At 38.8% G+C, this 13188-nt stretch overlaps 1 protein-coding gene across 4 annotated transcripts in view; it reads right to left on the minus strand.

Moving 5' to 3' along the window:
- Positions 1-13188, minus strand: part of gpatch8 (G patch domain containing 8) — a 210161-nt gene that overhangs the window by 88366 nt on the left and 108607 nt on the right. For all 4 annotated transcript variants that reach the window (XM_060848542.1, XM_060848544.1, XM_060848543.1 and 1 more), the window contains 2 exons: positions 8154-8221; positions 1333-1419 (listed from right to left, as the gene is read on the minus strand). In XM_060848542.1, coding sequence (XP_060704525.1) covers positions 1333-1419; positions 8154-8221 — 155 coding nt within the window. The remainder of the gene's footprint in view (positions 1-1332; positions 1420-8153; positions 8222-13188) is intronic.

Raw genomic sequence — 13188 nt, forward strand, 5'->3', positions numbered from 1 at the left:
GCTGAACATTTGCTGATAATTGTACAATATCCCCACTTCTGACCTGCAAGTTCCCTGCCAAGACACTCACCATCCTAACTTGGATTTTGCCATTCCTTTCCTGTGTCAAAATTCTAGAATTCACTCCTGAAAGTGTTGTGGATGTACCTATACCACATGGATAGCAGCAGTTCCAAGACAGTACTCACCACCAATAAATGCAGATGTAGCCAGTGCTACCCATTTCCCTTGAAAGAATAAATAACAGTTGAAAACTAATAGCACAGCCAATTCATTTCTCCAAACTCCAGAGGGATAGAGAAATCAAATGAATAGTCATCATTTTCAGATCCAAAACTAACTCTTAAAGCTGCAGCATTTATTACCCAGAGTGCATGAGAATACTATCATTTCTAAGTTCCTCATCAAATCACAACTTGAACTTATATTAGCTATCATCACCAATTTCTCAAGGGCAATGAGTGCTGGTTAGACCTCACATATCTTGAATGAATTAAAAATAAATTGGTGGGCCAAAACTCTGCAGCTCCTTATTTAACAGCACTGTGGTAGACCCTTAAACATAAAGACTGATGGTAGTCAGAAATATTGCTGACTCACAATTTCTCAGGAGCAATTAAGGAGTAAGAATTTTTCTTGCCAACAAACCCCACATTCCAACATTGAAAACAAGATGATTTCACTATTTATGTTTAACCAAATAATATCAAGAACTCGAGAGGCTGAAAGCTCTGGAGGCCTATTTTAAGAAACAGCTCTCCACCTATACATTCTGTGTCTGTATGCTTCTCTCCATTTCACTTGATGGAAGGAGCAGTGCTCTGAGAGCTTGTGATTTTAAATAAACCTGTTGGATTATAACCAAGTGTCATGTGACTTCTAACTTTAATTTAAGAAACTGTTTTTCTCCAATGGCTCAAATCAGAAAATCAAAACAATTTCTAAACGCACTTTTAGAATAAATGGAAACTTCAAACGTCTTACATTGCAGATCCAAACAATCCAAAAAACAGGAATATTAGGTAATTATAGAGCCATTTTCCAGGTGTGTAGTACTGAGAAATTAACTTCAGTATTTCAAATATCAATAAAACCAAAAACTGTTTTATTTCAAAAACCAAACAGAACTGGTAAAAACAACACATATCCTGAAAGGAGAGAAGACAATTGGAAAGCAACTGAAAGGACAATATATTTATTGTCTTTTTCAATTTGTCCTTTATTCTACCACATACACATTACTAATTGATTTTAAATTTATGAAATTGAGAATAGACTAAGGAGACACGGAACTTCAGCAGTGCAGATAATCTGAAAATGTTTGCTTATTACCTTATATTTTTGCCGGAGTTCTTCCGTGTCCTGCTTCTCTACTTCCATAACACGACGCCGCTCTGTTGCATCATCTGCATAATCAAGCTATGACAAGGGAAAAATGCATTGGTTGTAGTCCATGCTTCATTGTAACATATGTTTACATTCTAATAAAGTCAATACTCAAAAAAAAAGAAACACTCCATTCATACAATAAAAATGGAGTGAAACAGAATTCAGTGCTAATCTGACCTTATCCAAATGTTGAAAATGTGTTGCTGGTTAAAGCACAGCAGGTTAGGCAGCATCCAAGGAACAGGAAATTCGACGTTTCGGGCCAGAGCCCTTCATCAGGAATGAGGAGAGTGTGCTAGGCAGGCTAAGATAAAAGGTAGGGAGGAGAGACTTGGGGGAGGGGAGATGGAGATGTGATAGGTGGAAGGAGGTCAAGGTGAGGGTGATATGCTGGGGTGGGGTGGGGTGGGGTGGGGGCGGAGAGGTCAGGAAGAAGATTGCAGGTTAGGACGGCGGTGCTGAGTTCGAGGGTTGGGACTGAGACAAGGTGGGGGGAGGGGAAATGAGGAAACTGGAGAAATCTGAGTTCATCCCTTGTGGTTGGAGGGTTCCCAGGCGGAAGATGAGGCGCTCTTCCTCCAACCGTCGTGTTGGTATGTTCTGGCGATGGAGGAGTCCAAGGACCTGCATGTCCTCGGTGGTCTGGAAGGGAGAGTTAAAGTGTTGAGCCACGGGGTGGTTGGGTTGGTTGGTCCGGGCGTCCCAGAGGTGTTCCCTGAAGCGTTCCGCAAGTAGGTGGCCCGTCTCCCCAATATAGAGGAGGCTACATCGGGTGCAGCGGATGCAATAGATGATGTGTGTGGAGGTGCAGGTGGATTTGTGGCGGATATGAAAGGATCCCTTGGGGCCTTGGAGAGAAGTAAGGGAGGAGGTGTGGACGCAAGTTTTACATTTCCTGCGGTTGCAGGGGAAAGTGCCGGGAGTGGAGGTTGGGTTGGTGGGGGGTGTGGACCTGATGAGGGAGTCGCGAAGGGAGTGGTCTTTGCGGAACGCTGATAGGGGAGGGGAGGGAAATATATCCCTGGTGGTGGGGTCCGTTTGGAGGTGGCGGAAATGACAGCGGATGATACGCTGTATACGGAGGTTGGTGGGGTGGGAGGTGAGAACCAGTGGGGTTCTGTCTTGGTGGCGGTTGGAGGGGCGGGGCTCAAGGGCGGAGGAGCGGGAAGTGGCTGCGGTCCTTGAAGGAGGCGGCCATCTGGGCTGTACTGTATTGGAACTGGTCCTCCTGGGAGCAGATGCAGCGGAGACGAAGGAATTGGGAATATGGGATGGCGTTTTTACAGGGGGCAGGGTGGGAGGAGGTGTAGTCCAGGTAGCTTTGGGAGTCAGTCGGTTATCCAAATGTTGCAAAGCATTCCTTACTGCAATTTAAATTAGCTTTTCTTTCACATGAAAAAGGCTGATACATTTTCACGTGTAAATTTAGTTAGGGTTTGAAACAAACCAAGTAGTTTCAAAGTCCATTGAGTATATGAACATCTAACTAATCTTTTATATTCTTTACCCATCTCTATTTCACTCTGAATGCATTCCCTGTCAGATGTGCAACAACTAAATTTGGAGAGCAAGTATTGATATTTCTCTACCTACACATTCCTGAGATGGGTGGTAGTGTAATACAAATTGGGAAATACACAAAATCAGCTTTGGTCATTACATGCTTCTTCCAGAAGCATTCAATTCATGATCTTGCCTAGAATCAAGGATGTTAAAAACAGTCACAGAAGATAGGCAATCCTGAAACTTGACTTAAATCATTTACTTGTTCAACACTAACTGCCTAATCTTGAAAAGGTTATTTTTGTCTAAGGTTTCCCATATCAATCTGTCAAGAACATGTTCAAATATTTTAACCGCTAATACTAAATACAAATTCAAGATAAATGACAAAGATGAAATTTGAATAATTAATAATTTCAGAGGATTGAATTTATAAGCTGAATTTGTATTGAGTTACTTGTGAATCTTAATATACCTGACATAGTGCGGGTGAAGACAGCATGAAAATGCAATTCACATTTCAAAGAGAATTGTGAAGGATGCTTTACAAGGCAGATACAATAGGCATCACAGAGGAAGGAAACCTAAAAGAGAATGGCAAAAATTATGGGCAGGATGCAGACTAAAAGCAAAACTGAAATATGGGAGTTTTAAAATGCATTCTGAAATACAGGGAAAAGAGATGGTTTCAAGGCGGAAGAACTAGGCATTGTGTTTTGCAAAACAGGAACATTGTGACTAACTTTTCTTCCTTTTCTTAAATTAATGTTCTTTAAAAAATACACCTTAAATTTTCATGATGATATCAGTATTTATCATCCACTACGTGCATTGTATTAGATAAAATAAGACCACATAGAAATCTAAAATCAATTTTACAAGACATTTTAATTTCCATAACTGATTAATTAAATAGCTAGTGTAAAAGAATCATGCCAATTCAGGAAAATTACCTGTGCTTTCACTGTGCCTAATTTATACGGTAATTAGTACCTAATAGTATTGTTGTTAGTTTATTAATCCAGAAACCTAGGTAATGTCTGGCACCTTGGTTTAACCATGGCAGATAATGCAATCTGAATTCAATAAAGATCTGGAATTAAGATTCTAATGATGACTATGAAAGCACTGCCAATCGTCAAAAAAAAACAATGTGGTTGACTGATGTCCTTCAGAGAAGGAAACTGCTTTCCTTACTTGGTTTGGTCCACGTTTGACTCCAGCCCCACAGCAACGTGGTTCAATCTCAACTGCCTTCTGGGCAATGAGGGAATGGGCAACAAAGCCTGTCCTTGCCAGTAATGCCACATCCCATGACTAAATTTTAAAAATTGAAAAAAAATTTTCACTTCCTAATAAAAGTTAATTTTACAGGGTATCTTTTTGTCATCACTTGACAAGTTTAGTATTTAAATCTAGCCATAGCTGACTTTTGGTTGCTGATCAGACTTTAATGAAGTCAAGTCTCTTGTTTACCTTTACTTTTTGGGCTGTGAGGGTTTGCAGTCATACCACTAGATGGAGTTGCACACTACTGAGTCATTATTAAAATTCTAACTGATAGGTTGTCAAAATTAATCAATATCAGCAGCTGCAGCAGTCAATTTAATCTTGGCTAAGGGGGTGTGTTATTCTACATAAATGTCTCCTGTGCTCTTAAGAAACTACAGGTCTTTTCAACCATTTATTTAAATAATAAATGTGTAATATGGTTGAATTTAGAATACAGATGGAAAGTACAAACATAAAATTCAATACAGGGTTCTGTGCTTAAACAAAGAAAACTACAATAGGATGAGGGAAGAGTTAGCTAAAGTAGACTGGAAGCAAAGACTTTATAGTGGGACAGTTGACAAACAGTGCTCAGCAAAAGTATATACCAGTGAAATGGGCAGAATGCAGGAAAAGGGGTAATCTTCCCTGGGTGTCTAAGGAAATAAGGGAGGCTATCAAATTGAAAGAGAGAGCTGATAAAGTGGCTAAGATGGCAGGAAACTGGAAGATTGGAAAAGTTTTAAAATTCAACAGAAAACCATAAAAAGTGTTATGATTAAAAGTATGCTAGATTATGAGAATAAACTAGTTCAGAATATAAAGAAAGATAACAAAGGTTTTTATAAAAACATAAAACGAAAAAGAGTGGCTAAACATTTTTATTTTACTCAGCAAGCAAACCTCCATCCAGAACCTCAATCTGAGCTACAAATCTTCTCAAGACTTGCTAAAGTAAACATTGGTCCTTTAGAGGATGAGAAGGGGGATTTAGTAATGGAATATGTGGAACTGGCTGAAGCAGTTAAGAAGTATTTTGTGTTGGTCTTCACAGCGGAAATAACATGCCAGCAATTGACAGAGACGAAGATAGGTGTGGATCCAGAAACAATCATTATCACACATGAGGTAGTGTTGCACAACCTAATGGTGCTAAGGGTAGGGAAGTCCTATCCTGGTCCTGATGGAATGTATCCAAGGGTGCTTAAAGAGATGGTAGGAGAAATATCAAATGCACTTATGGTAATTTTTTCAAAATTCACTGGACTCTGGAGAAGTTCCAGCAGATTGTAAAAAGCAAATGTGACGTCACTGTTTTTAAAAAAAAAGAGGCAGACAAAAGATGGGGAATTATAGACCAGTCAGACTTTTATAGTGGGGAAAATGCTTGAGTTTATTGTCAAGGAAGAAATAGCAAGACATCAGGATAGAAGTTGTCCAGTTGGGCAGATGCAGCATTGTTTCACGAAGGGCAGATCATGCTTAACTAACCTACTGGAATTCTAAGACGACATTATGAGCACGGTGGACAATGGAGACCCAGTAGATGTGGTGTATCTAGATTTCCAAAAGGCAGTCAACAAGGTGCCACATGAAAGGCTGCTACATAAGGTAAAATGCAAGGTGTTACGGGCAATATATTAGCATAGATAGAGGATTAGTTAACTAACAGGATGCAAACAAATAAATGAGTGCTTTTCTGGTTTGCAGTGACTGGTAGGGTGCCTCAGGGATCAGTCCTGGGACTGCAATTATTCACAATTTACATAGATAATTTGGAGTTGGGGACCATATGCAGCATGCCAAAGTTTGTGGATTACACTAAGATAGGTGGTAGAGCAAAGTGGGTAGAAGACTGTGCAAGTTTGCAAAGGGACCTAAACTGTTTTAAGTGAATGGAAAAAAGTCTGGCCGATGGAGTACAATGTCAATAAATGTGAAGTCATCTGTTTTAGCAGGAATAACCGTAAAAAGTACTATTACTTGAATGGCAAAAAATTGCAGCACGCTGCTGTGCAGAGGAACCTAGGTGTCCTTATGTGTGAATCACGGAAGGATGATCTGTAATACAACAGGTAATTAAGAAGGCAAGTGGAATTTTGTTCTTTCTTGCTAAAGGGATTGAGTTTAAAAGCAAGGAGGTTATATTGCAGCTGTATAGGGTGCTGCTTTGGCCACATCTGGAGTACTGCCTACAGTTTCGGTCTCCTTATTTGAGAGAGGATGTACTGGCACCAGAGGAAGTTCACTAGGTCGATTCTGAAGTTGAGGGGGTCAGCTGAGACTGAGTAGACTGGGATTCCATTAACTGGAATTTAGAAGAATATGGGGGTGGGGGGTGGGGGTGGGGGGGGGGGGGGGGGGGGGGGGGGGGGATCTTGTAGAAACATATAAAATTATTAAGGGAATAAATAAGATACAAGTAGAGATGATGTTTCCATTGGCGGGTGAAACTAGGCCAAGAGGGCACAAACTCAAAATCGGGGAAGCAGATTTCGGACTGAAATGAGAAGGAGCTTCTTCACGCAGAGGGTTGTGATTCTATGGAATTTCCTGCCCAGTGAAGTAGATGAGACTTCCTCAGTAAATGTTTTTAAAGCTAAGATAGACATTGTTTTGAACAGTCAAGCAATTAAGTGTTATGGTGAGAAGGCGGTAAGTGGAGCTGAGGCCACGAAAAGATCAGCCATGATCTTGTTCAATGGCAGAGCAGGCTCGATATGGCCTATGCCTGCTCCTTGTTCTTATGTAAAACACAAACCATCTCATATTTTTGAATCGAAATTATTAATTCGTAAGATCTAGATTTTAGATATCAAGACAAAATTACTAATGCTTACAAAATTACTCATTGATTCTTTAAATTAAAACATCAGCATTATGTGCAGAAAGGCTTACAAATATCCTATTACTACGATGACTAAATATTTTAGACTGGGATTATAAATTTTTCAGAGATGAACAGTTATCAGCAGTCAATTGTAATTTATAATGATTGAAATCTAATTGTTTTCAAAGCTAGCCATGACACAAATAACATGTTAAAAACCTGTCTCTTACCCGTGAGAATGCAACTCTAAAATTAGACTGAATTTTGCCTCAACTAACTTTTGACTTCAGTTTACTGACCTAGGTTCAGAGTTCAGATTTTTAAACTTGCATCTTAATGGGTAGTATGCAGAGAGAATACCTCAGCCAGTATCAAGCCACTGTGATTTTATGATGATGTCAGTCACTCTCTTTCAATAACGATTAATAACTGGCATTAGCAAATAGACAATACTAACTTTGAAACTTGAATCAAAATTCTTGAAACTAGATAATAATGTACAAAAGGCAAATTATTTGTCAAATTTCAAGTTTCCTTCAACATTAGCTTTCCCCTCAGTTGCAGAGTCTAGACGACAGGTGGCAAGCAATTTCCTAACCACATTTTAAAATACTTGTTTATCATTTCCTTCACTTTAAGCACTCTCCCTGTCCATTTAAATCCTTTTGAGCATTAATTTCCATTGCCTCAAGGTGCCAAAATTTAATAAAGGCAGCTGTAAATCTCACTAAACCTTAATGACCTTAAGTTCATATCAAGATGTTCTTTCAAAAAAAAAAGGAAAATTTTGGAAAGGATATAAAAACATTGAACAGGTCATTGTACATTTGTAGAAAGAAAACAGATGCCAATATTTCACATGTGAACCTTTCTTTAGAAAGGTTCTGACAGAAAACCTCTACTTGAATTTTAACTTGTCTGATCCTTGCAGAGGTGGAGATTCCAGCATTTATTGTTTTGTTTGATATAAAGATAGACAATTTTTAATGAAGGCTTCAGGAACTGAATAACCTACTCCTGTTTCTAATGTTATTTAAGTGTCTATATGTTCCATACAAATACTAAAATGGGAATTCTGACAGTTACATCAACACACATTACAGGATTAAAATGGTTGAACAGCCATTGTTTGCTATTATATCAAGTTTTACAATCTTACCTCCATTTCCATACGGCCCATGCCCATGACATCATACTTGACAATAATAGGAATGGGATCTGTCCTTCCTAAAATAGGAAAACAAGACAATTGCAGCAATTACAGTGGCGTTTAAATATAAGTACTTGCTCAAAGGGTCTGGTGGGTAAAGATCTTGCCTTGAGGTGCAAAGGCCAGACACTACAGTGAACCAAACAGAAGCCATTCTCACAGCTTAGAGTTTAATCAGCACTCATTGCAAGTACTTCCTAATGTTAGCAAAGATTAGACAATGTGCAGGTATAATGTCTGCGGAGAAGAATCTACTTTATCATGTCATAATGTGCCATGCTAAAAACAGAGGTTGCAAATGCATCAGCTGGTTAATACTTCATAAATGTAGAAATGGTACAGCCTGATTTAACTTGTTAAACAAGAACAAGGGAAAACATCTGTATTTTTTTCAAATGTAGATTTAGTTGATGTTTCAGCCAAGGATTTATGTTTATCTTTTCTCGAAGCAGCAAAACACATCCCAATTGATATTATTTTTAAGTATGTATTGTTTTTGAGGGGTCAGTAGAGGAGAGGAGAAAAGGAAGATGGGAAGCAGCAAGATCTGCAAACATAAGCTGTATTCTTGCGAAGATTTCATACAACCTGGAGAAGGGGAATAGCTGTTAATTTACAACAGCTTACAACATTTTGGTGGATATGATCGGATGTTAGGGTTGAATCACCAAGATAGGTGCTAACTTAACGGAAATTCAGTATGATTTTAAGTTCACACGGATAAGATTGCTAGCCCACAAAGATAAATGTATTAACAGAATAATTTTTTGAGCAGTGAATGATTCCAGTTTTGCTCTTTTCACGAGACTGCACAGGGATTAAATTCAAATTTTGTTGATGTGGATCTTCAAAGTTGAATTCAATATATTTGACAGTCTTTTTGCCTGACATTTAGCAAACCATATTTGAGGTCCTAATTTTCTCAAGGAGTTTGGGAAATGAAGCAGAATTTTGTCTGCCTATCATTTAAAAGTAAATACACTCATATTTTACTAGGTTAATTAGTTCAAAAATACACTTTAATCCAAACCTGTACAGCATGTACATTATATAACCAATACAGAAATCCTAGGGGACCTATGACATAGTGATAAGGTCCCTAACTCTGAGGCAGAATGCAATGGTTCATGTCCAAACTGCTGAGGAGTGTGTTAACTTGTGTGAACAGGTTGATTCAAAACATCTACGCTGAAATTTGTGGTTAGCTACTACCATTCCCACCACTAGAGGCTGCACTTTATACACATTTGAGAAGTTGGGTTTAGAAAATACTGAACACATACTTCTCTCTGCATTAGAATTAGAATCCCTACAGTATGGAAACAGGCCCTTCAGCCCAACAAGTCCACACAGACCCTCCGAAGAACAACCCACCCAGACCCATTCCCCTGCCATATTACTCGACATTTACCCATCTAATGCATAGCCACTGTGATCTCTGCACTGCGACCAGTGTGCTGATGTGGATTACACCATTGACTTCTAGTTCAAAGTTTGAGAGAAGATTTGTAGCTCGGGTGCTCGTTGTTGTGGCTCTGTTCGCCAAGCTGGGAATTTGTGTTGCAGATGTTTCGTCCCCTGTCTAGGTGACATCCTCAGTGCCTGGACAACCGGAAGCGGCAGATACAAATCACTATAAATGCCGGAGGAAACATCACAGAAGCGCTTCACAGGAGGCTCCCAAGCACTGAGGATGTCACCTAGACAGGGGAGGAAACGTCTGCAACACAAATTCCCAGCTCGGCGAACAGAACCACAACATTGACTTCTGGTTCCAGAATCTCAGAGATCAGCACAGAAGATTAAAAAAACGTTAGAAGGCACACTGGTGCAGGATATGTGTTGCAGCACTAAGGGGGTCATGTCACAACATTACAGAATTCATTAACAGGAAGAGTTTTTTTGGATTAATATTCAGATGATCTATGATCACCATTACAACTTCCGAGAGGAGTGTGATATATTGACAGCAGCCATGACTCCTACACATTCTCTTGTACCTGGGTGTGTTTAAGTTCCAGGTGCCTTACGAGGCAAGTATCTCAAGATAAAGGCTGATGTGGAGATGCTGGTATTGGACTGCGATGGGAAATGTTTAAAATCACCCAACACCAGGTTACCCACTGTGACCATGGCTTATGACACCAATGTGAAATCCTGGACTGTTATAAAATGCTGATACAATGATGCCAGTAATTTGACTAGGCAGAGGTAGAGCTACTGGCTCTCAGTCAACAGGCAATACATTTATCATGGGTGACTTTAATATTCATGTAGTTTGAGTATGTCAAGTTGGTAGAAATAACTACAAGAAAGAGTTCACAGAATGTGTTCAGTTTCCTCGAACAATTTTGGCAGCATGCTGGCTCAGTGGCTAGCACTGCTGCCCCACAGCACCAACAACCCGGGCCTGACATCCCACCCCACATCCATGCGGGTCTCCTCCTGGGGTTTCCTCCCACAGTCCAAGGACGTGCAGGTCAGGTCAACCGGTCATGCCAAACCACCCACAGTGAATTTCCTGTTCCTTGGATGCTGCCTAACCTGCTGTGCTTTAACCAGCAACACATTTTCAGCTCTGATCTCCAGCATCTGCAGACCTCACTTTTTACTTACTGATAGGTGCATTAGTCAGGGGTAAATACAGGGTAGGGGAATGGGTCCAGGCGGGTCACTCTCTGGAGGGTTGGCGTGGACCTGCCGGACCAAAGGGCCCACTTCCACACTGCAGGGAATCTATCCAACCAACCAGAGATTAGGCTATTTTGGATACAGTAATATGTAATGAGGCAGACTTTCAAGGCCAAACATGCCCAAGTGTTATTCCAGCAATTGAGAATGTAGCAGTTATCAAATTTCAGATTGAATATAATTAATTTATCAAAAAAGTAATGATAATTTTCCTGTCACTACTGAAATACTTGCCAATTTTAGGTCACACTAAGGAGTCTAAGCTGTGAAAAGAACTTCTTGCAAAGAAAAGTAAACTTTCAACAATACTAATCAAACTGTTTAAGAGTCATACAAATCTTTAATCCACTCAACCAGCCAAACAAAGCAAATGGGACAGCCTAGCACTTTACTACCACATATCGAAGTCAGAAGTACACAATCAACAGCTGCTTGCTGAGCAGTGACACAACAAACTACTTACCTTAGATGCTCAACAACTTGAGAAAAATACAAGACGGTTTCTAAACAGCAAACTGATATAATTTGGTTTGCAGGACTTTTCAAACAATTGTTAAGCATAATTTAATCAGCCTTACATATTTAGGTGCAAGCCAATTCACCAAAATAACATATTGCACACTGCGTGCAGATACAGAAGGGAAATTGCATTATGTATTTGGTGCATTGTGAAGGGACTCAGACTAAATGGATGCATAGATTAAAATAATATTTCTCAAACAATTATTTGTAGCACAGGTGAAAAGTTTTGTATTTATATCGTTATTTGCATTAGCAAGTGTAAGTACCCAGTAAATGGGTAAAATCAACTCTTGGACAATACAAGTTGATACTGATTGGATTAGAATTATTAAGAAACACAAAACAACAGTCTCTTCTAAGCATTTATTCCCTAATGGACAACAATTAACACTGAAGACAGATGCATTTGAAATAATTTTACTAAGGTAAGAAAAAAAGGTAATGAATATCAAGCAGCAGAATGAATGCTAAACAGAGAAGGAAAAGAAGCCTTTCATTTTGGTGCACTGATGACAAAGAGGGATAGTAATTCAGTCTGAAAAAAAAATTACCACGGCTAAGTTTACCATCACCACAATATCTCCGTGATCAAAATGCTGTAAAATAGAAATACCATTTGTTAGGTGAGAATAGTGAAGAAACAAAAGAGGACAGTAAAATGTATTAGTGAAGACAAAAACAGCTTCAGCTTGGCATACAGTCCATGACCCAATCAAATCACTGTTTTCCTGCCCCATAATTCCATTTCCCTTTTTGGCAGTATATAGGGAGGTAATACAGATTTTCATCTTCTGTTTGTAAGTACACATTCACTCCATGTTTGCTATTTTAAGGATTCAAGGTGTACTATATTTCACAGAACCAGTGAACAGTAACCAAGCAGAGCACATAATTGATCATCAAATTGAAAATTTGATAAGATATAAAAATAATGTGTTTGTGGCCAAAATGTAATACTGCTCTCGAACTTCAGAACCAGATAACTCTGGACCAGATGTTAAGTGATGTAGCCTTCAACTTTGGAAGCAAACATTGCTCTCATTTAAAAGAAAATCATAGTTATTTTTGATATTATCCTGTAACCATGAATTGGAAAAGTCTGCTTGACCAATGACTTGCACAAAATGATTCCAAACCATTAAAAAAAGGAACTGAAGTTTGCTAAATAAACTTTTCAGAGCTGATTCTCAGTTCCATATTTTTAATCATGTACTGCTTCAAAAGTAATCTAGCCTATAATTGCATTTCTACTGTGTTTTATGAAATATCTTTCCTTGGTTACAGGTGAGGAATACCCAGAGACCAACTTCTACTCGTGGCAGCATGCAGTTTCAAACAATATTTCCTCCATTTTATAAAATAACTCATTCATAATCTCAGCTTTTAACCAATAACTATAATTATACTTTAGTAACTTTTAGTATTTACTTTTTGCTATCTTTATCCACAATGAAAATTTTCAGTTGATTTCGCTCACTTTTATTCAACTGTAGCCAGAGTATCTGAAACAATGTGTTATCTCTTCCAAACTAGTATACCCTTTGGTCTGAATTTTTTGTGCTATGATCCCTGAAAAGCAAGGGGTGACTATAACATGCAATCTTTGAAAATTACATCTTTTTAGGCCAACAATTATGGGTTGACTTTCATGCAAAATATACACTATATATTGAACATAACATTTAAAGTAACTATTTAACATTGTTAAACATTCCAAGGTATTTGAGAGGAACAATATCATACAAAATATTAAATTACATAGGGAGGTGTT

Source organism: Hemiscyllium ocellatum, chromosome 32 (assembly GCF_020745735.1).
Source record: "Hemiscyllium ocellatum isolate sHemOce1 chromosome 32, sHemOce1.pat.X.cur, whole genome shotgun sequence".
Taxonomy (NCBI): domain Eukaryota; kingdom Metazoa; phylum Chordata; class Chondrichthyes; order Orectolobiformes; family Hemiscylliidae; genus Hemiscyllium; species Hemiscyllium ocellatum.